General features: G+C 53.4%; 3 protein-coding genes and 1 non-coding gene across 4 annotated transcripts; 2 read left to right on the top strand and 2 right to left on the bottom strand.

Moving 5' to 3' along the window:
- Positions 1-6,873: 6,873 nt before the first annotated feature.
- Positions 6,874-12,262, top strand: PLK3 (polo like kinase 3). Its single transcript, XM_004266298.3, has 15 exons — positions 6,874-7,621; positions 7,781-7,888; positions 7,983-8,099; positions 8,239-8,368; positions 8,450-8,537; positions 9,344-9,439; positions 9,527-9,725; positions 9,837-9,963; positions 10,157-10,248; positions 10,490-10,583; positions 10,720-10,803; positions 10,897-11,059; positions 11,217-11,346; positions 11,525-11,638; positions 11,746-12,262. The coding sequence occupies exons 1-15, from the start codon at positions 7,412-7,414 to the stop codon at positions 11,935-11,937; spliced, it is 1,944 nt and encodes a 647-aa protein (XP_004266346.1). The 5' UTR covers positions 6,874-7,411; the 3' UTR covers positions 11,938-12,262.
- DYNLT4 (dynein light chain Tctex-type 4) lies at positions 12,178-12,977 on the bottom strand (the record flags this gene model as incomplete). Its single annotated transcript, XM_033421749.2, is given in 1 exon segment — positions 12,178-12,977. A coding segment is annotated over 1 exon segment (702 nt), but the record flags the coding sequence as incomplete, so codon positions are not given.
- Positions 12,978-14,103: 1,126 nt separating this feature from the next.
- Positions 14,104-19,952, top strand: BTBD19 (BTB domain containing 19). Its single transcript, XM_004266297.4, has 8 exons — positions 14,104-15,209; positions 16,467-16,680; positions 16,773-16,826; positions 18,025-18,084; positions 18,184-18,252; positions 18,330-18,461; positions 18,586-18,711; positions 18,839-19,952. The coding sequence occupies exons 1-8, from the start codon at positions 15,124-15,126 to the stop codon at positions 18,971-18,973; spliced, it is 876 nt and encodes a 291-aa protein (XP_004266345.1). The 5' UTR covers positions 14,104-15,123; the 3' UTR covers positions 18,974-19,952.
- Positions 19,953-23,809: 3,857 nt separating this feature from the next.
- LOC117200253 (U5 spliceosomal RNA) lies at positions 23,810-23,925 on the bottom strand. Its single transcript, XR_004481734.1, has one exon. It is a non-coding gene; the product is annotated as a U5 spliceosomal RNA (small nuclear RNA).
- Between the last annotated feature and the right edge of the window lie 441 nt (positions 23,926-24,366).

Below are 24,366 nucleotides of genomic sequence, written 5' to 3'. Positions count from 1 at the left end.
ATTGTAAATAGGGCTGCAATGAACATTGGGGTGCATGTATCTTTTAACCTGAGGGGTCCCCCTCCCCTGGATGAGCAAGGTCTGGAAGCCAACTCATGGCCTGAGAAGTTATGTTCTCCTTCCAGGGCCCAGGTGAGATGTCCATATGTGGAAAGAACAGGACTCCATGTGTGTGTCCTGGAGGTCTGGAAGACCCAGGACCTGACCTGGGAAGGGCAAGATACCGGCTCTGGGGCCTCAGCTATCTTGGCCATGCAGCCCCTTCCCAAGCTCTGATCTGTGACTTTTCTAGAGCATTCTGGGCTGCTTACCACTTAAAGAGTCTCTGGTACCTGGGAAGCCAGGCCCTGGGACTGTGGGAGCTCAGGCCCTGAAGTCCTGGTAGCTTCTCTCTGACAGTGCTCCCTGAGGGCAGCCCAGCTGGCTGCATTTCAGACCTCAGTCCCCATCCCCATGTGAGGCCCCCTCACATCTGCCTGTTACCAACTCTCTGGATCACTGGGCTGTGAATTCCCACAGAGCTGTGGGTAAAGGTACAGAACCTGAAGACTCACCCCAGGAGGGAGCAGTCCCCAGGCCCCACCCAGCCCCTCCTTCCTCGGTCACTTTATCTCCCTTCCCAGCTGCTGTCAGGTCCCTTTGGTTTATGGTCCAGGAGAGGGAACCACTCCACCTGTAAATCATTTTCCCCACCCTTCTTTATCCTCCTCTGGCTCTTGCCTCTCCTTCTCTTCCAGTCCTAACCGCCAATGCCCACTCCCCTCCTCACAGCCAAGAGCTGTATATATATATGACTTGGCAGTTTACAGCATGGAGTCTGGAGCCAGACCGCCCAGATTTTTAAATCCGGACTTCACTGTGAACTACCTTTGTGACCTTGACCTTGAGCAAACTGTTTAACCTCTCTGTCCTTAATTTCCCCTTGGGGAAACCAAATGATAGTATCTATCTCACAGAGTCGTTGTGACTGTTAAATGAATTAATATTTATAAAGCGCTTGGGGGCTTCCCTGGTGGCGCAGTGGTTGAGAGTCCGCCTGCCGATGCAGGGGACACGGGTTCGTGCCCTGGTCTGGGAAGATCCCACATGCCGCACAGCGGCTGGGCCCGTGAGCCATGGCCGCTGAGCCTGCGCTCCGCAACGGGAGAGGCCCGCGTACCGCAAAAAAAAAAAAAAAAAGCGCTTGGTAAGCATGAAATGCTACTGTAGCTATTAGCATCTCTCTTCTTTTTGGTCCAGCTCTTTTACTTCCACCTCTGCCACCACCAAGGACACCTGAGATCTCCTTATTGCTGAATCCAGTAGGCCCCTCCTGAGTCCTAACCTTACTTGGTATCTTTCATTCTTGAAAGACTCCCTTGACCTCTGTGACCTGATACTGTCAAGAGATTCTGACTCTGAGCTGTCAAGGGGCAAGGAGTGTGGGATACGTGCTCAACTAGCAGCAGGCCTGAGAGCATCCTCTGGGGGATGGAGACCCAGAGAGGTCAGAAAAAACTCAGCTTGGGCAGGGGTTGTGAGAGTCTTGGGGGGAGGAGAAAGGGCACTAGTAAGAGGGACAGGGAGACATGGAGTAGTATAGGAGGACAGATGCAAGGTCAGAGAACTATGGCTCTGAGAAAACTCAAGCAGGGGAATTTCCTGGCAGTCCTGGCAGTCCAGGACTCCGTGCTTCCACTGCAGGGGGCACGGGTTCGATCCCTGGTTAGGGAACTAAGATCCCACATACCACGCAGCCAAACAAAAAGAAAAAGTCAGGCAATGATGAATAGTGGAGTCAGACATCTTGGGTTCAGATCTTGGCTCTGCCCCTTGGTAGCTGCATATGACCTTGGGCAAGAGGCTTAGCCCCATGAGCCTCGGTTTCCTCATCTGTGAAATGGGGATAATAATCACATCCACATCATAAGGTTACTGTGAGCAGTCCAGAAGATAAATGCTTAGCCCCATGCCTGGTATGTGGCAGGTGCATAAGATCCCTTAATGGCAGCATATGTTACACTGAGGGAGGAGGCAGAACAGGCTGCCATCCCCTCCAGTTACAGCATCAGGAGGATGTCCTCCTGATGCTGTGGCTCCCGGAGGAGGACTCAGGAGCCTTGTTAACCTCCCAAGGGGAGGAGCCAGTGATGGTTATGGAATATGCCACCCCAAAATATGCCACTCTGGCATATTGATTATTTTGAGCTGTAGGCACTTGAAAAACAACAAATGCAGGGAGAGGCTTTCTCTGAACTCCCCTTAACTGCCTAAAGACAGAGCCTCCAAAAGGAACTCAATGGTCATAAATCCCCTTCCTGGGAGTTTCATCTCATATCACGGGAGAGGAAATTAGAATTCTATATCATATCCAGGCCACTTTTGCCATAAACTATCATACCTCCCATTCATTCTTCTAAGGGCCCATTCATCTTTCCTAGAAATTATTTACTCTCCCCTAAGAGGCCTACATTCCCCTCCCCCTTTCTCTACTCAGATGGTACTTTTTTAAAAAAATTTATTTATTTTATTTTTGGCTGTGTTGGGTGTTCGTTGCTGCGCTCAGGCTTTCTCTAGTTGCAGCGAGTGGGGGCTACTCTTTGTTGTGGTGCACGGGCTTCTCATTGCAGTGACTTCTCTTGTTGCGGAGCACAGGCTCTAGGTGCATGGGCTTCGGTAGCTGTGGCATGTAGGCTCAGTAGTTGTGGCTCGCGGGCTTAGTTGCTCCACAGCATGTGGCATCTTCCCCGACCAGGGCTTGAACCCATGTCCCCTGCATTGGCATGCAGATTCTTAACCACTGCGCCAGCAGGAAAGCCTACTCAGATGGTATTTAAGCCTAAATTCTAAGCCACATGGGAGAGTTATCCATTTTTCCCTGGATATCTCCCATGTATACATAAGCTCTACGTGTTAATAAACTTGCTTTTTGTTTTTTGTATTGTTCTTGTTAATCTCTTTGTTGAAGAGTCCTGTATGGGTTAATTTGTTGAGGGAATCCAACTTTAGGTAGTGTCGTTGGGAAGACCTCTCTGAGGTGGTGACATGTGAGTTAAGCCAGAAAAGATGTGAATGAATGAGTAATAAGTAAAAACTAGGGGGAAAGTATTCCAGGCAGAGGGAATAAATGTGCAATGGCCCAGAGGTAAGAACAGGTATTATGTGTGAGGAAGAAAGAGAAGGCCTGGCTAGAGCAAAGTAGACAAGAGGAGATTGTTTAGAGAGTTAGGCAGGGCCTGATTAGGGGGAACTTTATAGACGGTTGCAAGGATTCTAGATTTCATTCTCAGAGCAATGGGAAACCACTGAAGAGTTACTTGTAAGAAATGTACCAACTAATGTGAGATGATAATAATAGGGGAAATTCTGTGTGTGCAGGGGCAGGGGCAGGGGGAAGTATACGACAACTCTCTGTACTATCTGCTCAATTTTTCTGAAAAATCTAAAACTGTTCTAAAAAATAAAGCCTACTAATAAAAAATACAAAACTGGAAAAAAAAAAAAAGTCCTGTATGAAAACCTAAGATGGATGGAGCTTTGACTTCTCCTAACCCCCAGTACCTTAGATTGTGACTGTATTTGGAGATACGACCTTTAAAACGGTCAAGTTAAAATGAGGTCCTGAGGTAGACCCTAATCTGATCTGACTGATGTCTTTAAGAGATGAAGCAATTAGGACACACAGAAAAAGATCATGTGGGACTTCCCTGGTGGTCCAGTGGTTAAGACAAGACTCTGCGCTTCCACGGCAGCAGGTGTGGGTTCGATCCCTGGTCTGGGAACTAAGATGCCACATGCCGCGAGGCGCAGGGTGGGGGGGGGGGCTCCGGGGGGGCTCCGTGGGGCTCCAAAATAAAAAAGATCATGTGAAGTCAGAGGGAGACTGACACCATCTACAAACCGAGAAAGAGGCCTCAGAGGAAATCAACCTTGTCAATACCTTGATCTTGACCTTCCAGCCTCCAGAAGTGTGAGAAAATAAATTTCTGTTGTTTAAGCCACCTAGTCTGTAGTATTTTGTTATGACAACCCTAGAAAACTCATACAAAGACATTTTGCTTTATTTTCCAAATATGAAATTGCAATATCAGGACTTCCCTGCTGGCGCAGTGGTTAAGAATCCGCCTGCCAATGCAGGGGACACGGGTTCGAGCCCTGGTCTGGGAAGATCCCACATGCTGCGGAGCAACTAAGCCCGTGCGCCACAACTACTGAACCTGTGCTCTAGAGCCTGCGAGCCACAACTACTGAGGCTGCGTGCCACAGCTACTGAAGCCCACGCAGTTAGAGCCCATGCTCCGCAACAAGAGAAGCCACCGCAATGAGAAGCCCGCGCACCGCAACGAAGAGTAGCCCCCGCTTGCTGCAACTAGAGAAAGCACAGCAACAAAGACCCAACACAGCCAAAAATAAATAAATTTTAAAAATTGCAATATCAAATATGCCTTATCAAACTATACATGCCTCAGCCCCATTTCTCCTGTGGATTTGCTTTTTCTGGCCTCACTTCTACCATCTAACCTGCTAGAAAATTGCTGACCTGTAGAATAAAGACCAAACTCTAGAGTATGGCAGTTAAGGCCTTCCTGCCCACCCCCATTCCCCTCTCCCCCTCACTCATCTGAACTACTAGTATTTCTCCACCTCTCTGGCTGGTTTGTTTCTCCATTCAGGGGTCATGGAGGGCAAGGTGAGAGAAGCAGGCTCTTGTGGGCCTGATGAGGGACTGGGTGGGATATCCATATGGTGAGAGGTTGAAATGAAGATGAGACTAAAGGCAGGGAGTCCAGCAAGGTGCTGTAGCAATTATCCCAACCTGAGAGACTGTGACCCAGATTAGGGTGCTTGGGGAAGATGGAGCGAAGTGCATAGATTTCAGAGATATTTGGAAGATAAAACTGACAGGAATTGGGTACTCAATAAATATTTGTTGAATTTCCTGGCTACTGTCTCTAAAGTAAGCTCTTTGGTTGCTCCTATGTTTAGTTCCTTCACAGCACTTTTCACAGCCTGCAGCTACCTTGTTTATATACTTGCCTATTATCTGTTTCCATCAAGCAGAATGTAAACTAAATGAGGGCTGCAACCTTGACCAATCTTATACACACAGTGCTTGGCACTTACTAGGTGCTCTCAGGTCTTTGAGGACTGAACAGGTTAATAATTGATTGGATGGTACAGAGTGAGCAGAGAGGTGAAAGGACAAGCCCAGGAAGAAGCCTGTGATCCTGGGATTCAGAGGGGTTAAGATCCCACCTTTCTACCACCCCACACCAGTCAGAATGGCCATCATTTAAAAGTCTACAAATAACACTTTTCATCACGTAAGAGGCTGTGGAGAAAAGGGAACCCTCCTACACTGTTGGTGGGAATGTAAATTGGTGCAGCCTCTATGGAAAATGGTATGGAGTTTCCTCGAAAAACTAAAATAGAGTTGCTATATGATCCTGCAATCCGACTCCTGGGCATATATCCAGAGAAAACTATAATTCGAAAAGACACATGTGGGACTTCCCTGGTGGGGAAGTGGTTAAGAATCCACCTGCCAATGCAAGGGACACGGGTTCGAGCCCTGGTCCGGGAAATCCCACATGCCACGGAGCAACTAAGCCTGTGCGCCACAACTACTGAGCCCACGCGCTGCAACTAAGGCCACGCACCTAGAGCCCTTGCTCTACAACAAGAGAAGCCACCACGATGAGAAGCCCACACACCGCAACGAAGAGTAGCCCCTGATTGCTGCAACTAGAGAAAGCCCATGTGCAGCAACGAAGACCCAACGCAGCCAAAAATTAATTTAATTAATTAATTAATTAATTTAAAAAAGAAAAGACCCATGCACCCCAGTGTTCATTGCAGCACTATTTACAATAGCCAAGACATGGAAACAACCTAAATGTCCATTGACAGATGAATGGAAGAAGAAGACGTGGTACGTATATAGAGTGCAATACTACTCAGCCATAAAAAAGAATGAAATAATGCCATTTGCAGCAACATGGATGAACCTAGAGATTATCAATCCAAGTGAAGCAAGTCAAAAAGATTAAGACAAATACCATATGAGATCACTTATATGTGGGATCTAAAATGTGACACAAATAAAATCTACGAAACAGAAACAGACTCACAGACATAGAAAACAGACTTGTGGTGGCCAAGGGGGAGAGGGCATGGGGGAGGGATGGATTGGGAGTTCGGGATTAGCAGATGCAAACTATTATATATAGAATGGATAAACAATAAGGTCCTACTGTAGAGCACAGGAAACTATATTCAATATCCTGTGATAAACCATAATGGAAAAAATATGAAAAAGAATATAGATGTATAACTGAATCACTTTGCTGTACAGTAGAAATTAACACAAAATGGTAAATCAACTATACTTCAAATAAAGTAAATTTTTTAAAAAGTCCCCATCTCTCTGTCTCTGGCCCTGGGAACGGTGGGCATAGACCAGATTTAGGGGTTCAGATGGCCCGGGGACCACCTGCCCAATTGTCTATTGCTAGATTTGAGAAAATACAATTCCCATTCCTCACTTTCTGGCCTCTGGCTGCTGACCCAGGGCAGTGGTTGTTTTCAGGGAAAGGGAATAGGCACTCCTCCAGAACCTGAGATCTGCCCTTCAAAGGTGTGGATGTGGGTAGCGAAAGATGTGGCCTGGCTCATGTCAAAAGCCTTGAATGCCAGGCTGTTTGACCCCAAAACTCAACATAGCAGCCCAGGCCTCCACGCTCCTCCCCACGCCAGGCAAGCCCAGCTAGGCGCGTGCAATTCCTCTCAGGCCCTAAGGGGGGCAGCACTGGCCTGAGCCTGGGGGGCTTTGTCCAAGGGCGTGGCCAGTGCCAGAGCGCGCAAATTCCCGCGCACTTAAGAGGGAGTGTTGGTGACGAGCTCAGGCAAAAGCGAGCGTCGCCCCTGCCTCTGTCCTCCAGGCTGGAACGCTAGTCCATCTAGTTGCCAGGGGGATTCCCCAGATGTCCAGGCCCCCTCGGACCTCAGCATAAGCCCCCAAGGATGAGGGAAAAGAGGACCCCCATTAGAGGGACTCTCAGTCACCAGGTAGGTAGGGGACCGGGGACACAGCTGGCTCCTACATCCTGATGGCCAGCAGCATGGTGACTAGCGGTATGGCTACGTCTTCAAGGCTGGAGCAGGAAGCTGGGCCTCCGGGTGCACGGGTGGGAGGAGGAGCTTCTTGATGACGTAAGGCCCGACGAAGGGCGTGGCTTTTTGGTGACTCGCCTCCAGGAAGGGGGCGGGCTCTTAATGACGAGACGCCAGGGAGGGGGCAGGCGTTCATTGATAAAAACGTTGGGCTCTCTCGGGCGCGAGCGCCGCGTAGCAAATCCAGCCAGCGCCACGCGCTGCCGCGGCCTGGCGGAAGCCAGAATTAGCCGGGCCCGCGCAGCGCCGCACCGCCCTCATGGAGCCCGCGGCCGGCTTCCTGTCCACGCGCCCCTTCCCGCGTGCTGCCGCCCTGCCAGCGCCCCCCGCCGGGCCCGGACCTCCTGGGAGTCCCATGCCGGGACCTGAGCCGGAGGTGCTGGCCGGGCCGCTGGCGCTGGACCCTGGGCGCCTCATCACTGACCCGCGCAGCGGCCGCACCTACTTCAAAGGGCGCCTTTTGGGCAAGGTGAGCTGGGGGGTGGTGTCAGCGAGGGTAGAGGGGGACCCTGCCGGCCTCTTTGCCCGCGCGGGGCGTGGCAGGGGCGTTTGGCCTCGGCGCGGGAACCTCTGCTGGCCTGCCCTGGCGCTCCCCTGGAGCGCCCTGCCTGATGCCCCCTCCTTATAGGGGGGCTTCGCCCGCTGCTACGAGGCCACTGACACAGAGACCGGCAATGCCTACGCGGTCAAAGTCATCTCGCAGAGCCGCATCACCAAGCCGCATCAGCGCGAGAAGGTGAGCCGGGACCCAGTCCCAGCAAACGACGGGTGGGGTGGGGACAGTGGCGTGGGAGCCCTTTGCGGATGACAACCCCGCGTCCCCACTGCAGATCCTAAACGAGATTGAGCTGCACCGCGGCCTGCAGCACCGCCACATTGTGCGTTTCTCGCACCACTTCGAGGATGCTGACAACATATACATTTTCCTGGAGCTCTGCAGCCGAAAGGTGAGGGATGGTGATGGAGGTGGGGGAGGGAATGGGGACCTTAAGACCCAAAGTTGGAGCCCTGGTTTTCCTCAGCAAGCACAAGTGGAGGGAGGATCCGGGAGGGCAGACGAGGGGCTGAGGCAGTGGCTCTCTGCAGTCCCTGGCCCACATCTGGAAGGCCCGGCACACCCTGTTGGAGCCAGAGGTGCGCTACTACCTTCGGCAGATCCTTTCCGGACTCAAGTACTTGCACCAGCGAGGCATCTTGCACCGGGACCTCAAGCTGGGTGAGACTCCTGGGCCAACAGGATGGGGGGTTGGGGAGGCAGAGAAAAAGGCGTCTGACACATTTCTCTACCCCGGTCCAGGAAATTTTTTCATCACTGAGAACATGGAACTGAAGTTGGGGGATTTTGGGCTGGCAACCAGGTTGGAGCCCCCGGAGCATAGGAAGAAGTGAGTGTTTGAGGAGGGGGGTGGCCACAGTCTGTGTGACACAGATGATGTGCGTGACAGACACTAAATATGTATGTGGTAGGCACGATGACTGCCTGATGTGTCTGTGTAATAGATGGGAAAGGATGATGGGCTGTGTGTGTGTGTGTGTGTGTGTGTGTGTGAGATGGTGGCAGTGGCAGCCCGGGTGAATGGGAATGATGGAGAGGCTGTGGGTCCTCTGTGTGTTTAGTCCCCGAGACAGATGGGTGTAAGGATTCTTGGAGGTGTATGACTGCTCCTGTGTGAATGTGGATGGTGACATAAGAATGTGTGAGATGGACTGAGAGTGTAGGGATGGTGGGACATGACACCCCGTGTGTCACGATAACCTGCTGTGGCAACGAAGACTGGGTGTAAAACAGATAGCATGTGTGGTAGTTGAGTGTTTATGGGGGACGTGACAGCTGGTGTTGGTGTGTGTGGCACAGACCATAGGAGGTGACAGCCTGTATGGGTGTCTGACAGACGGGAGTGGGGGAAGGAGGAAGGGATCAGTGATGGACCCTCTGTTGACCCTGGAGGAGGGGGCTGGGTTGGGGGTCAGGGCCTCCCCCTGTCCTGCAGAGCAGCTGAGCAGCTGGGCCAGGCGGGTGGGCAGGGACTCAGCTGCCATCCCTGGCATCCATTGTCTCAGAACAAGCAGGAGTTCTCTGGCCTTTGGTGACAGGCAGCTGCTTTGTCTGGACTCACAGTGGGGGCAGGGATGAGGGGCCAGCCAGGCTGCTTCTGAACCTTGTCCTCTGCTCTTCCCTACCCCCTTTCAGGACCATCTGTGGCACCCCCAACTATGTGGCCCCAGAAGTGCTGCAGAGACAGGGCCACGGCCCTGAGGCAGATGTGTGGTCCCTGGGCTGTGTCATGTGAGTCCCAGGGTCATGTGCACACAGGGGGTACCCAGGGAGGCATATGTTCCACTTTACTCCTGACCCCCTTTCTCTGCCCCACAGGTACACACTGCTATGTGGGAGCCCCCCCTTTGAGACAGTTGACCTGAAGGAGACATACCGTTGCATCAAACAGGTTCACTACACGCTGCCTGCCAGCCTCTCACTGCCTGCCCGGCAGCTCCTGGCCACCATCCTTCGAGCCTCACCCCAAGACCGCCCCTCAATTGACCAGATCCTGCGCCACAACTTCTTTACCAAGGTTTGTGGCCCCCCAGACATGTCCAGTCTGCGGATTCCCAGGGGATTGAATGGGAGCAGGTGACAGGACCCCTGCACTGCTCTTCTCTGCTCACACGCCTTCTCTCTTCAGGGCTACACCCCCTACCGGCTCCCTGTCAGCAGCTGTGTGACAGTCCCAGACCTGACACCCCTTAACCCAGCTAGGATTCTGTTTGTCAAAGTTACCAAGAGCCTATTTGGGAGGAAGAAGAGTAAGAGTGAGTCTGGGATGTCAGTGGTTTTGAGGGTACAGAGCGGCAGGGGGCTTGTCAAGTACATGTGAGGGTGTGAGGCTGAGTCCCCAGGGAGAGCGTGTATTACACAGGCACGTGGGGATGCCTAACAGTGTCATCCTAGCGGGAAGCAGGGGGGCTGGACAGGGTTCTGAGGATTCTCTCTCGCCCCACCCAGATAAGAACCATCCTGAGGAGCGGGACGAAGTCTCCTGTTTGGTGAACAGCCTCACTCGGATGTCCATTGGCCGTCAGGGTGCCAGGCCCGAGGTGAGGTGCTCACGTGGACAGTGTTCCCCTGACTCACCCCCACCCTAGGAGCTGCGGGAAGCCTGGGATAAAAGAGGCTGATGAAACATCTAGCCTCGTGGTGGCTTAATTGGCTGTGTCTCATCAGCCAGGAAGGGCTGACCTGGGGTGCCCCGGGTGCCAGGGCAGGGCCGGGCCATGGACTCTCAAGGATTTGGATTTTGGGGCCTATCTCACTCCCTTTCTCCACCCAACCCTCCAGGCTCCGGCAGCTTCAGGTCCAGCCCCCGTCAGCCTGGTAGAGACAGCACTTGAGGACAGTTCGCCCCGTGGGACACTGGCGAGCAGTGGAGATGGTGAGCCACCAGGAGGGTGAAGGGTGCTAGAGGTTGCTGGGCCTGAGAGCAGGCCCAAAGGGAAGGAGTGGGTGGAGAGTCACTGTCTAGGACCTTGAGGACTATTGCCTAATTCTCAGTGCCCTGTTCCCTTCAGGGTTTGAAGAAGGTCTGACTGTGGCCACAGTGGTGGAGTCAGCCCTCTGTGCTCTGAGAAACTGCCTGGCCTTCATGTCCCCAGGTGAGGCTGGGGTCTGGTGTATGTGAATGGTGGTGGGAGTTCTTAGACTGGGAGGCCAGGAACAGGTCCTCATTCCTTCCTCTTCCATGACAGCTGAACAGAACCCCGCTCCCCTGGCCCAGCCAGAGCCTCTGGTGTGGGTCAGCAAGTGGGTTGACTATTCCAACAAGTTTGGCTTTGGGTATCAACTGTCCAGCTGCCGTGTGGCCGTGCTCTTCAACAATGGCACACACATGGCCCTGTCAGCCAACAGAAAGTAAGTGGTGTCTTGGGGTGTCTTGTATCCAGCCCACTGTACTCAGCAGGGCTGTACCTTGGTGTGTGCTCCTGGGCTCCCGGACCTGCAGTCTCTCGGGGGAGGGGCGTGGGTACAGGGCTCCATCTGACTTCTGTCTCCATCTCCTCCCCTCCAGGACTGTGCACTATGACCCCACCAGCACCAAGCACTTCTCCTTCTCTGTGGGTGCTGTGCCTCAGGCCCTGCAGCCTCAGCTGGGTGTCCTGAGGTATTTTGCCTCCTACATGGAGCAGCGCCTCATGAAGGTTTGTGGACTGGGGTGGAGCACGTTGAGGACGAACACATCCTGATCCCTTTCTGTTCCCCTTTGGGGGTGGGTGGGGGAGGGGATGGGTGCTGCAGCTAGAAGCTGAACCTCTAAGGGAGACATGAATGGAGAGAGGACTGACTCATGTCAGACAAGTGACCTGCCCCTGCTCCCAGGGTGGAGATCTGCCCAGTGTGGAAGAGGTGGAGGTGCCCGTCCCCCCACTCCTGCTACAGTGGGTCAAGACTGATCAGGCCCTACTCATGCTCTTTAGTGATGGCACCATCCAGGTAAGAGCTCCTCTTGGAGTTGGGGGTAAGGTCTGGGAGATCCAGGGTGCTGGGGAGGAAACGGTCTGGGCCTTAGGCCCTGATCAGTGCCACCCTCCTGCACACAGGTGAACTTCTACGGAGACCACACCAAGCTGATCCTCAGTGGCTGGGAGCCCCTCCTTGTGACTTTTGTGGCCCGCAATCGCAGTGCTTGTACTTACCTTGCTTCCCACCTTCAGCAGCTGGGCTGCTCCCCAGACCTGAGGCAGCGGCTCTGCTATGCTCTGCGCCTGCTCCGGGACCGCTGCCCAGTCTAGGCCCCAACCTGCGGGGCCGGCCACCACCCAAGCCCTCAGGCCTGACGCCTGTGCCTGTAAGGCTCTGGCCCTTGCCTTTGTGGCCCTCCCTGTTCCTTTGGTGCCTCACTGGGGGCTCTGGGCCGAATCCCCCAGGGAATCAGGGACCAGCTTTACTGGGGTTGGAGGCGGCCTCCTACCCCTTCTCCAAGAAAAACCTAAGCCTTAGCCCCCCGCTAGGGGGCGTTATTTATGGACCACTTTTATTTATTGACAGACATTTATTTATTGGGATGTGAGCCCCAGGGAGGGCCTCCTCCTGGTATAATAAACCGTTTTTGCAAAACTCGGGGGAGTCCTCACTCGCAGTAGAGCCTGTGGACCGTGGCCACAGCGAAGAAGGAGGCGTTGGTGACTGCGGCCGTGGCCAGCCTGTCGCGGGCCCAGTCCTAGAGCGCGCGGTTGACCACGCACATGCCCTGTCCGGCGCGCGGCCCCAGCACCACGCTGCACACCAGCTTGTAGCGCGGCGGGCTGAGCTCGCGCAGGCGCACGTGCACCAGCTCACACAGCTCCGGCGCCAGCCGCCCGGCCTCGGCGTGGGAGGAGCACGCTTCGCGCAATCCTGCCTCCAACGCCGCTTCCAGGGCCTGCTGTGTGTACGCGGCCTCACAGCGCTCCCGTGGCGCCGACTCCGTGCGGTACGAGGGCGCTGCTCAGCGGGCGGTCGCCAGGAGTAAGCCAGAGGAGCTGACCCACGAGCCTAGAGGGGGCAAGGGGCCCAGGGATGGCCGCCGACCCCGAAGACCTGCGTCTGGCCCGGCCCGCGAGTTGCGGCGCGAAAAGGACGAGGCGGGACCTAGCACGGAGCCACGGCGGGAGGCCGGGCCCGTGCCGTCTGGTCGGGTCTCATCGATGCTGGGCAGACGGCCTGGAGGCTGCGCTGGTGATTGTTTCAGCCCATGGTCTTTGGCAGCCTCCTCCTCCTCGTAACCGGAGGGCACAGGCCTGCCAGCCGTGGACCTGCCGGCTGGAAGACCCACGCTTGGACGGGATGGCCCTCACTGGCCGTCTCTGTACACCATCCCGTCTCTTACTTAATGATAAGAGTTTTTAACCCCTAATCCCTTCTTACCTGTTTTTTTGGGGACAGGTGAATCAAATAGTGCGGGGCTGCGTGGATTCCTAGGTGCTTAGAGGGTTAAGGGCTGTTAGGGACACAATAAGGGGAGAGATGCTGCTCAGACTATCATCTTGCTATCCCTGCCCCCTGAGCTCCACTTTCCTTGGGCACTATGGAGGTTAGTTAAATGAGCTCGAAGTACACCTCCTTTTCTCCCTTCCACCTGACTTCACCAGCAGGAGAAGGGGGAGATGTATCTGCCCTCTGCCTCAGCCTAGACAGTGGCGCCTCCACCCCCTGACCAGAGGGAGGGACAGACAGACCCAATTCCTTCATCCCCCACAGATCCTTCTAGCCCTGTGAGTCTTGAATCCAGACATCCTCCACCCCTACCTGCTCTTACGGTGGCTGGCACAAAGATCCCTACAGCTGGCTGCGGCTGGGGCCAGGTGACTCAGGATGGTCCTTCCACTCTCTGCTTTTGGCTTCCGGCCCTACCTCCAGAATCACTTCTGGGATGGCTGCCCTCTTCTCCCGAAGCTCCTCAGACACCTGAGTCACCTGTAGCCTTTGGCCTCCAAGCTCTCTCCTAACAGCCCTTGCCTGGCTGGCCTGGCTGGCAGGTGGGAGGTTAAGGGCCCCTTGCCTTTGTTGTGGAGTTGCCATGGGTTACTGGGCAAGCACTCCTCTCTTCCCGGTTCCCTCTTTCCTGTCCTGGCTCTGGCTTAACCTGGGAGTGTGCCTACTATGAGCACGTGCCAGGTGACTGAGTCATCAGGGGAGAGGGATCAGCGGGAGCTTAGAGCCCAAGGGCATACAAGTCTGACTGAAGGGGCAGATGTAGAGAGGGGCTCTGGTCAGATTGGTGTCCCCCCACCCCAGAGCTCTTGACCCACTGTCCATTTCACCCCTTGTGAAGACTGGCTCTCCACTTGTCAGCAAGTCTCAGAGGGCCTGGGATATGGGGAAACCCTGAGGCTGTGGGGGAGGCCCCTCAGAAATCCGGACCTGGGCCTACGGGAAGAAGCTCCCCCACCCCCGCCCCCGGCCCTGTCATCTCCCCGTCAGCCTCAAGTAGGGCAAACGTTTTCCGTTCCCTGTGCCTAGCTAGGGTGTGGCTCGGATGACTTCCTCAATTCAGGGCTGGGGGAGGGGAAGGGAGACCCATCCGAATACAGACCTGATGCAACAGTGATGACTCCACTCCTAAGTGCACCCTGCTGACCTCAATGCCCTGGGGCTTGTCCCCAGCTATCCACACCTCTTGTGTGCCCTACTGCTCAGATTGCCGACCCCCCCCACCCCCCCGTTCGGTTGCATTTCAGGGATGCCAGAGATCATGACTCCTCTTTCAGAGGTGACACCTCCTCACCTGACCCCTCTCTGGGAGCAACAGGACTGCCACCTCCCAAACAAGCCAGGTCTGGGCCCTGAAAACGGTCCATAGGGACAAGGACTTTCCCCGCTGAGGGGGGTTCCCCAGGCCTGGCTAGCCCGATCTTGACCCTGTATGCCTGTTGGGGGGAGGGTGGGAGGGGGCAGGGAGTTTGAACTCTGAACCCAGGACAGGCAGGGGCCAGGGTGCCAAGACCCTCCGACTCTGCTTAGGGCCCCTCTAGGGCTGAAGTTTTCTCTGGGTCTGTGGGAGCTGGGCGGGGCCTCGTCTCTGGCTGGGCTCTAGTTTCCGTGGAAACCCACAGGCTTCCCACCCCAGCGCTGCCTGGGCATGCTCCCAGCTGGGGCCTCATCCACAGCCAGCCTCTCCTCCCGAGTCCAGTCCGCTCTACCTTGGCCTCTCTTGGTCCCCTCCCTGAGTCCCCATCCCCAGGCCAAGCCTCTGGCCTCCTCCACTGGCCTCTGATGCCTTCAGGAACCTGGGCCTCCTGCCTCATTCCTAAACTTTAGCTTCTCAGCAAACAGGCCTCCCAAGCTCTTGCCCCTCCCTCTCGGGCCTTTCTATCTCCTCACCAGCTTTAGGGCTCAACCAGGCCTCCTGCTCCTTCCACCTACCGCCTCCCACGGACGAGCAGACAACAGGCCTCCTAGGCTGTTCCTCCTGCTCACTCCCCTGCCCTACCCCACCCATGGAGACCCCAGGACTGATTGTGCACGGGGAGGCTGCGCCCTTTTCCACAGCACTCCGAAGCCTCGTCAACAACCCCCTATACAGGTGAGGGGGGGCCCTGTTTGTGGGTTTTCCCTAGCTGTCTCTGCTGGGCCCCTTGACTCTGAGGAAGCTCTGGGTACAGAGGAAGTGGGGAATTAGGACTTAAGCCTCCTCCCTGGTGAACTCAGTCTGGGGAAGTCAAGTGTAGAGGATAACTACTGGTCGCTTAGTGTCTACGAGAGCCAGAGGTGGGGGCACTGGGGACCGGAGCTCAGAGCAGCTATGTGACCTCAGGGAAAGGCCTTCCTGTTTTGGATCTTAGGCTCCTGGCAGAGAATAGCCCTCTGCCCCCAGGACCCTGAGAAATGGAATGTAACTTGAGTGCCTCCCTAGGGAGGCAGAGGAGCAGATAACCCTGCTCTGGGAACTGCAGACTCACAAGAGGAACAAAGCTCAAGAGACTGAGCCAGAGTTGCAGACAGGAAGTAGTTCAAGGGTGCTGCCTGGGGCGCACTGCCTGCCCAGGATGCTGTGCTGTCTGAAACCAAGGGATAGAGTACGGGGGTAACGCTGGTCAGGAGAACTAGAATGCAGCTTTCTATTCCCCCTGCCTCAGAGCTGGGCCCCTCCCTACGGGTCGGTGACTCCTATAACCCTACTTCTTTGGGCATCACAGTCTGGTCTGAGCAGTGGGAACCCCCAGGCCTTGGACCGGAGACTGGGAGGCTCCAGGAAGCTCAAGCTTCATCTCCTGCTTCCTACCCGCTATGCTGTTCAGAGGCCCAGAGGGTGGGGCCGGTAGTGATCGTGAAGATGGAAAATGTGGTCCGGCCTCATGATGGTGCCTCACTGACGCGTCTATTTGCAGCCGGTGCACTCTGCACCCCCAACCCTACCCTCTCCTGTCTGGAGGAGGCTGAAAAAGCTGAGTTTGCAGTCTGTGGAGGAGAAGCCAAAAAGAGTTTCCCTTCCCCCAAGACACAGGCTGGGGGGGAGGAGAGGGGTATTGGGATCAACCTTGTATCAGCCCTGGTGCCCCCTCAGTGATCAATTGATCAAACATAGCCACCTCCTAGGGTTTGGGATTCGCATCCCGTTTCAGGGATGAGAAAGCTGAGTTAATGAGTAGGAAGTCTCTTGCCTAGGCACCACAAGGTGGAGGTGGAATTAGAACCACACCTGTGTGACCCAGACCTTCGGGTGGAGGGACTGTCTCTTTTACAGGGCAGATAAGTAAACGGAGTTGGGCAAAGGCAAAGCCTAGAGTTGCACAGAGACTCTGGCCTCCTCTTCCTGGTTCTCTGCCCCTCTCTCCCACAGTGATGTTCGCTTTGTCGTCGGTCAAGAACGGCAGGAGGTGTTTGCCCACCGATGCTTGTTGGCATGTAGATGCAACTTCTTCCAGCGACTTCTGGGCTCAGAGCCGGGCCCCGGGGTGCCTAGCCCTGTGGTGCTGAGCACCGTGCCAGCTGAGGCCTTCCTGGCAGTGCTGGAGTTTCTGTACACCAACAGTGCCAAGCTGCACCGCCACTCCGTGAGCCCACCGGGCAGGGGTCTGGGTGGGAGGAGGGGTGGCTGAGGGACGGGGGAGACTCCTTTCCACTCCCCCAATCACCCACTCTGCAGGTGCTGGAAGTGCTGACGGCGGCTGTGGAGTATGGGCTGGAGGAACTGCGAGAGGTGGGTTTATGTGGCGCCTCATCTCGTTTCCCCCGCCTCTTATGGGCTTCAGTTCCTATCCTGCCTCACACACCGGCTAGCCTGGAGAGCAACGTGCACCGGTACAGACAGAAGTATGAGTATCTCTGTGTAGATAGGCATTTATGTGTGCCTGTGTGCAAACGGATATGCGCGTGCCCTGTGTGTGTGCTGTGGGGGCATGTGGGGTGTTTATGGATGGTGCTGTAGATACCAGGATAAGTTAGCCTTGATCCCTGTTCTTCAAAGAGAGACAGACACAAGAAAACTCTCAACCCAGTGCCATAAGAAGTGTGACAGATAAGGGCAAATGGTGCTGAGACTGTACGGAGAGTCTCTAGTCTCGCCACCAGGGAGAGAGGAGGGGAAGACTTCCTGGAGGAGGAAACATTTGTGTTGGATCGGGTAGAACAGGTAGGAGTTTGTTCAGAGGGGGAGAGGAAAGATGGCGTTCTAGTTACAGAGACAGAGGTACAAAGATGCTGGTGAGACATTTAGTGTGGCTGGACTCAGTGTGTGAGAGGAGAGGGAGATATGAGATTGGAGAGCATGCCAAGGGCTGGTTCCTGCAGAACTTTCAAGAATTTGGACTTCTTTTACCCAGAGGGCAGTGGAAATTCATGAGGTTTCAGATAAAGGAGTGAGGATTTGGAAGCTAAGGGTAGAAGGGATTAGGGCTTACCAGTCCAGTAAGGGGGGGTGGGGGTGGCAGTGGTTGCCCGAGAGAGGTGCATGGCTTTGAGAGAAGTGGAATTGTTATGACCCAGTGCTTTTCTGGATGTGGGGGGTGAGAGGGAGATGTTGTGGATGAAATTCAAGTTTCTGGTTAAAAGAGAAGTGTCTTCAAGTCCAGAGGGGGACACATGGAGAAAGATTAAGTGTCCTGAGAGAAAGGGAGAGTGGAATTTTCACATGGCTCTTATCTAGCTTGATTAGTGAGGAATGTACTAAAAGGTAGGTCGCTGGGCTTGGCTTTGCTAGTTTCTAGTTCCTCCAGGTGTGCCAAGTCTCGGGCCCTGGTGATTCCCTGCCTCCCTTGGCCTGGGAGGTCTGTATGGGCCTGGGGCTGCTGTAAGCCTGGGTGGCTTACTGCTCCAAGCCTGCTCACTGCTTCTGGACTGGGGCTGGGGTCTTGGAAGAGGGACATTTGGGCACAACCCACATTCGTTTCTGTTCCCAGCTGTGCCTGCAGTTTGTGATGAAGGTGCTGGATGTGGAGCTGGTTTGCGAGGCCCTGCAGGTGGGTGTTGCTGGACAGGCTTGCAGGTGGTCCCCCTATGGAGGGCCGGGCTACATGGCCCCTCCAGTCTCAACCCGACCTCCCTCATTCTGCTCTCAGATTGCCGTATCCTTTGGCCTGGGACCGCTGCAGGAGCGCTGTGTAGCTTTCATAGAGGCCCACAGCCAGGTACAGCTCCCGACCTTCATACTCCCAACCCCACACGCCTCATCCTGCTCCCCACTGACCCAATCGCGGACCCACAGGAGACCCTCCGGACCCGTGGTTTCCTGGAGCTGTCGGCACCCGCGTTGCTGCTCCTGCTGCGCAGCGACAAGCTCTGCGTGGATGAGGCCGAGCTGGTCCTGGCAGCCCGGAGCTGGGCGCGCGTGGGCGCGGTGAGCGGGAGCTGAGGGGAGCGCGGGGTGGGGGCGCTGAAGGAGGCTCGGGACGCAGGAACCCGGGGAGCGGGCGGCTGGGCAGGTGCCCCCGCCCGCCTGGGCTCAACGCTGGCGTCGGCAGGCGGTGCTGGAGCGGCCTGCGGCCGAGGTGGCGGCCCCGGTGGTGCGGGAGCTGAGACTGGCCTTGCTGGCTCCGGCAGAGCTGAGCGCCCTGGAAGAGCAGAACCGGCGGGAGCCGCTCATCCCGGTACGGACGCGGGGAACAAGGCTCAGATTCACTCCGCGGCGTGGGGGGAAGGGCGGGGGGCGCAGCCCAGGATCTGCGGGCTGAGGTAGGTATTGCGTGACTCCGCCATGACTCGCCTCCCCTGCAGGTGGAACAGATCGTAGAGGCGTGGAAATGCCATGCTCTGCGGAGAGGGGATGCGGCCCGGGGCGCCCCGTGCCGCCGCCGGAAGGGTACCCTGCCCCGGGAGCATCATCGCTTTCTGGACCTGCCCTTTAAGTGACCAAATGCCACGACTTGCGAGGACTTCTGGGCCTCTCCTAAACTACAGCTCCCAACATGCTCCGCGCTCGGAGCGGGGTTCCGCTCCCAGAATGCCCGGCTAGCGGGGCGCAGGAGGGGCGGCAGTCTGAGACGCGCAGGGGCTGTGGGTGAGGTTCCGGGGGAGGGCGAGCTTGAGCGGCGCGTCAGTGGGCTGAGCCTTGGCTTCAAGGCCCTCGCGAAGCCGGGAAGTGGGTTCCTTCGCGCTGTGCTCTGGCGTTACAGCCGGCTCTTGGGCACTCTCGCCCACCCTGTTTACTCATTTAATTCCCACATATCGTTTCAGCTCAGACCCTTCTTAAACTCCAGACCTGCCACCTGACGATCTCTCTCTAAATGTCCTACAGAGACCTCAGACTCAATCCAAAATTGAGCTCGCCCCTCATCTTTCTCCAGTTTTGCCCCCATCGTGTTTCTCATCTCCGTGGGTGCCCAAGCCAGAAGTCTACCGCTCATCCTTGCTTTTTTCCTCTTCCTCACATCTGCCTCCCGTGGCTTCTACCTTTTAAGAGGCTGAAAGTTAGCAGAATATGCCACCCCAATATATGCCTTTTTGGCATAAGGTTATTTTAAGCTGATTATTTTGAGAAAAGGGAGAAGTTTTGATAACAGAGAAGTTACCCTTTTGTAAGGGAAATTTTTAGAATGGAAATCTCCATTTGTAAGGGTGTCTCGCTCTCTGTACCAGGATGACTAACTCACAGGAGAATCTTCCAGTGAAGTCAGTGAAATCTGCTTAATAAACCTTATCCTTGCTTTTGGTGCTTTTTCCTGATGGCCTTCCTATAACTGGCCTCCCCACAGTTTTCTTCCTGTTGTTAGCTGAAGGAGGTATTTAAGCAGGTATTTTAGGCCACCTCAGGGAGCTACTCATTTTCCCCTGGGTATTTCCTATGTATACATGAGATATACATGCTAATAAACTTCTGGGTTTTTTTGTTTTCTCTTGTTAAGATGTCTTATTACAAAGGTCTCAGCCAAGAGCACAGAGAGTAGAGAGAAAATTATTTTTCCTCTCCTACAAGATCTTTCCAGTTGGTTCAGTTCTCTCAGCCCAGTTCAGCCAGTCCTATCTGTGGCAGGAATCACTGCCACAGGCTCTTATTAATCCTCCTGCCTTCACTCCAGCGGCGACCACCCCCCCCCCCCCGCCCCAACCATTTCCCACACTGCTGCCAGACTTGTGTAAGATTGTCAGCCCTACTCTCCTTATTAAGTTCCTCAACATTCCCACTGCCCTCAGGACAAAATATAATCTATTTCACTTTTAGGGAACTCAAAATTACTAGTGGTTCCAAACATTAGCAACTCTTCTCTCAACTACTGCCTTTGCATAAATTCGCTGGTCCGGAAGGCAATGGTCCTCCAGCTCTGGATTTACTTTCTTGGTTATTGAAGACTCCCCATTCATTTGTTACACATTTTTGTCTTCTTGAGGATCTGAATCTCCCTGGAGAAAGATCTCTGGGGCCTGGAGTGGTGCCTTATTCATTTCTACTTCCCCAGTCCCTGTCACATAATCAGTGCTCTGTAAATGTTCAGTGATGACTTTGCTTTCTTATTTAAATATTATTTTATTCCATTAAGATACTATCAGTGTGGGGCTTCCCTGGTGGCAGCAGTGGTTAAGTATCCACCTGCCAATGCAGGGGACACGGGTTCGAGCCCTGGTCCGGGAAGATCCCACATGCCACGGAGCAGCTAAGCCCGTGCGCCACAACTACTGAGCCTGCGCTCTAGAGCCCATAAGCCACAACTACTGAAGCCTGTGCTCTGCAACAAGAGAAGCCAACACAATGGGAAGCCCCCGCACCGCAGCGAAGAGTAGCCCCCGCTCACCGCAACTAGAGAAAGCCCGCGTGCAGCAACAAAGACCCAATGCAGCCAAAAAAAAAAAAAGAAAAAGAAAAGAAAAAAAGAAAAAGAAGAAAAGAAAAAAAGAAAAAAAGAAAAAAAAAAAGAAAAAGAAAAAGATACTATCAGTGTGAAATTAGGGACAATTAACTTTTTTTTTTTTTTTGGCTGTGCCTCTCACCTTGTGGGATCTTAGTTCCCCAACCAGGGATCGAACCCGTGCCCTCTGCAGTGGAAGTGCGGAGTCTTAACCCTGGACCGTCAGGGAAGTCCCTAATTGGAAAAAAATATTCTTCTTTATCAGGGATTTTATGTAAAAATATATTGTGCGTGGATTAAAAATAGTTATTTGCTATTATTTCTCAAGACTGAAAATGTGGTTACCCTCAGTACCACTTTGTTTGGATAATGAAAATTGAAGACAAACTAGTCCTAGAGGACTGGTTTAACCTAGAGGACTGGTTAAATTAACTATGGTATATTCCTACAGTGATATTAAAAAATATCCATGATTGGGACTTCCCTGGTTGTCCAGTGGTTAAGAATCCGCCTTCCAATGCAGGGGATGCGGGTGCCACCCCTGTTTGGGAACTAAGATCCCACATGCCGCGGAGCAACTAAGCTTGCACGAGAAGCCCGTGTGCCGCAACGAAGAGCCCGTGCGCTGTAACAAAGACCCAGCGCAGCTAAAATTAAAAAACAACAAAAAAAGAAATCCATGACTTTTGGTAAGAAAAGCACAGTGCAGACCAAGTAGAGCATGATTCATTTTGCTGAAAGAAAAGGTAATATTGAGAGGAAAAAGTTTTCCTTGCTCCTCTTCAGGTCCTTGGCTGGATCTGAAGATTAAACTGACAAAAACAATTAACAGGAGAAAAGCATACAATGTTTTTAAAAAATAAATTTATTTATTTATTTTTATTTGGCTGCTTTGGGTCTTCGTTGCTGCGAGCGGGCTTTCTCTAGTTGTGGTGAGCGGGGGCTACTCTTCGTTGCGTTGCTCAGGCCTCTCATTGTGGTGGCTTCTCTTGTTGTGGAGCATGGGCTCTAGGCGTGCGAGCTTCAGTAGTTGTGGCACAAGGGCTCACTAGTTGTGGCTCGCGGGCTCTAGAGTGCAGCCTCAGTAGTTGTGGCGCACGGGCTTAGTTGCTCTGCGGCATGTGGGATCTTCCCAGGCTAGGGCTCGAACCCGTGTCCCCTGCATTGGCAGGCGGATTCTTAACCACTGCACCACCAGGGAAGTCCCTACAAATTTATTTAATGTAAGTTTTTACGTGACATGGGAGCCTTCATAAGGAAATGAAGACCAAAAGAAACAGTTAAACCTGAGTATTTTTATGCTAGGTTAAAGGGTAGTAATCTGGGGGGGGGATTTAGCAAGACTTGCTCGTTAGAATTCTTCTCAGAGTCTCCTTGTCCTTGGAGATGATGCTCCCTTCCTCTCGGTATACTAAGGGCAGCTCTCACTTGAGAGTTTTATGACCTGTTTCATGGGGTGTGTGTGTGTGTCGGGCATTGAGGGAGTGAGGAGGTCAGAATGACTTTCCTGTTTTCTCAAACTCCTTCAGCTTAAAATACTCAATATGTGGAGGTGCCATATTTTAGGATAGCATGTCCTGAACCCCATCGCTAAGTAGCGCAGTGATGAAGAGAATGCCTCTTCTGGAGCCAGACTGCCTGGGTTTGAATCTCAGCTCCATCATTTTCTGGCTTTGTGATTTGATTGAGGCTATTTAACTTTCTATGCCTCAGTTTCTTTGTTTATAAAATGGAGATAAAAATAGAATCTATTTAGGTTCTCAGGAAGATTAATTTTGTAAAGTGCTTAGGACTGTAGTGGGACAGTACATGTGTTTAGAAAATAAATCTCTTCATTCATTTGTTACACAAATATTCATTGAGTGTTCATGTGCTAGACATTGATTTAGGGTCATGGGATCTATCAGAGGACAAATCAGGTAAAGTCTCTGCCTCACAGAACCTACATTCTAGGAGGAGAAAGAGCAGACAAGTAAAGAAATGCATGTATGATATTCCGGGGCGGGTTTGCACTCTGAAGAAAAAACATGTTACACAGCGACGTGGTGGTGTGATCGGATTTACATTTTAAACGATTACTTGGCCTTTGTGTGGAGGATTGGGACAAAGACGGTCAAGGGAGTGAGGCGGGGGCTGGGAGGCTATTGCCGGAATCCAAGAACTCTTGGAGCAGCTTGCTAGCACTGGAGGAAGTAAAACGTATGCGGTTGCGTGAAGCATATACTTTGAATGTGAGAGTCAGTGGGAGCAGCTGATGGCTGTGAATTCGGAGGACACCAGGTAGGAGATGATACTTACTTAAAGCCACAGATCTAGGTAACCTCCCCTACCGTGAGGTAGATCTAAGACCCAGGAACAAGAGAACCACATTTGCTAGCTAGCCCTGTCCTCTCAATAATGCTCTTGCTGTAGAGCACTTTTCACTGAGATCCTGTATTATGTACCCAATTTTTTTTGTTTTTTTAGTTCTTGATTTCACCAAAAACTTAAGCTCCTTAAGAGAAGGAACCGTGTATATTTACACGGAAAACTGGCATCGAGCGAGCATTGAACGGGAACAATCTGACCAAACTGCCTCCTCTGCTATTTTTGGGAAGGGAACCAATAAGCCTGATTGGAAATGAACACTGTTGCGCTTAATTTGTGTCGCTATATGTCGAGCCAAAAACGTTCAGTGCTTTTTCACGCCTTCCTTTATTTCGTTAACTTCATCACCTACTGCGAAGCCTTGGAGAGAAACCAGCAGAAAAGTAAAAGAGGCACACTTCGCAAAACGAAGGGAATAATTGGAAAGGAACTCCAACATCCGACACGAGCCTTTGTCTAAATTCCCCCGGGTAATTACAGACAAGTTGTTAAAACACAGGATCAAATATTAACTTCTCGTTTTTTTTAACTCCAATATGTACCCCCACTAAAACACGCAACCTCAAAAACTAAAACTCTCAAAACTGTTTCCCTCCATGGAAATCTTCAGTAAAAGGCGAAAATTCTATACGATCTGAAGAAAAACCACAATATGGTTACTCGCTTCCGCTTGGAACACTCCCAGAACAACGTAACACTCAGCTCAGTTATGGTTGCTCCGCTCCTGCGTAGTTCGCGCTCCCTGCGTGGGATTTACACAGACCATAGATTTCTAATAGGCACTGTCCCCTGCAACAGTGGACAAACCCCGTGGGGGGAACTCAAGCAGCGTGAAACTGTCTTTTCGTGGTGCACCATGGGTATGCAAATCGCAGGCCGTTCCGGCAGCTGGGCGACACCAGCCGCTGGCCAGGCAAGGCGGCACCGTGGGGACCCCAGGGCTGCAGCGCTCTCTCGTCGCTGTAGGTCCGCCCGGGAGCCGGCGCTTCCTTACCCAGGCTGAGGTTAAGTCCTACCATTCGGTACCTTCAGGGACCACCCCTCCCCCCACCCGCCCCCAACCCTGTTCTAGGGACAGAAGCAGAAACGGTCAAG

Source organism: Orcinus orca, chromosome 1 (genome assembly GCF_937001465.1).
Source record: "Orcinus orca chromosome 1, mOrcOrc1.1, whole genome shotgun sequence".
Taxonomy (NCBI): domain Eukaryota; kingdom Metazoa; phylum Chordata; class Mammalia; order Artiodactyla; family Delphinidae; genus Orcinus; species Orcinus orca.
This window is presented reverse-complemented; position numbering and strand designations above follow the sequence as displayed.

Coding starts and splice junctions, on each gene's coding strand:
- BTBD19 (XM_004266297.4), top strand. CDS start 15,124: ATGGAGACCCCAGGACTGATTGTGCACGGGGAGGCTGCGCCCTTTTCC. Junction 18,085..18,183: donor TGGTTTGCGAGGCCCTGCAG/GTGGGTGTTGCT, acceptor TTCTGCTCTCAG/ATTGCCGTATCCTTTGGCCT. Junction 18,462..18,585: donor GCTGGGCGCGCGTGGGCGCG/GTGAGCGGGAGC, acceptor TGGCGTCGGCAG/GCGGTGCTGGAGCGGCCTGC.
- PLK3 (XM_004266298.3), top strand. CDS start 7,412: ATGGAGCCCGCGGCCGGCTTCCTGTCCACGCGCCCCTTCCCGCGTGCT. Junction 9,964..10,156: donor TGGGAGGAAGAAGAGTAAGA/GTGAGTCTGGGA, acceptor CGCCCCACCCAG/ATAAGAACCATCCTGAGGAG. Junction 11,639..11,745: donor TTAGTGATGGCACCATCCAG/GTAAGAGCTCCT, acceptor TCCTGCACACAG/GTGAACTTCTACGGAGACCA.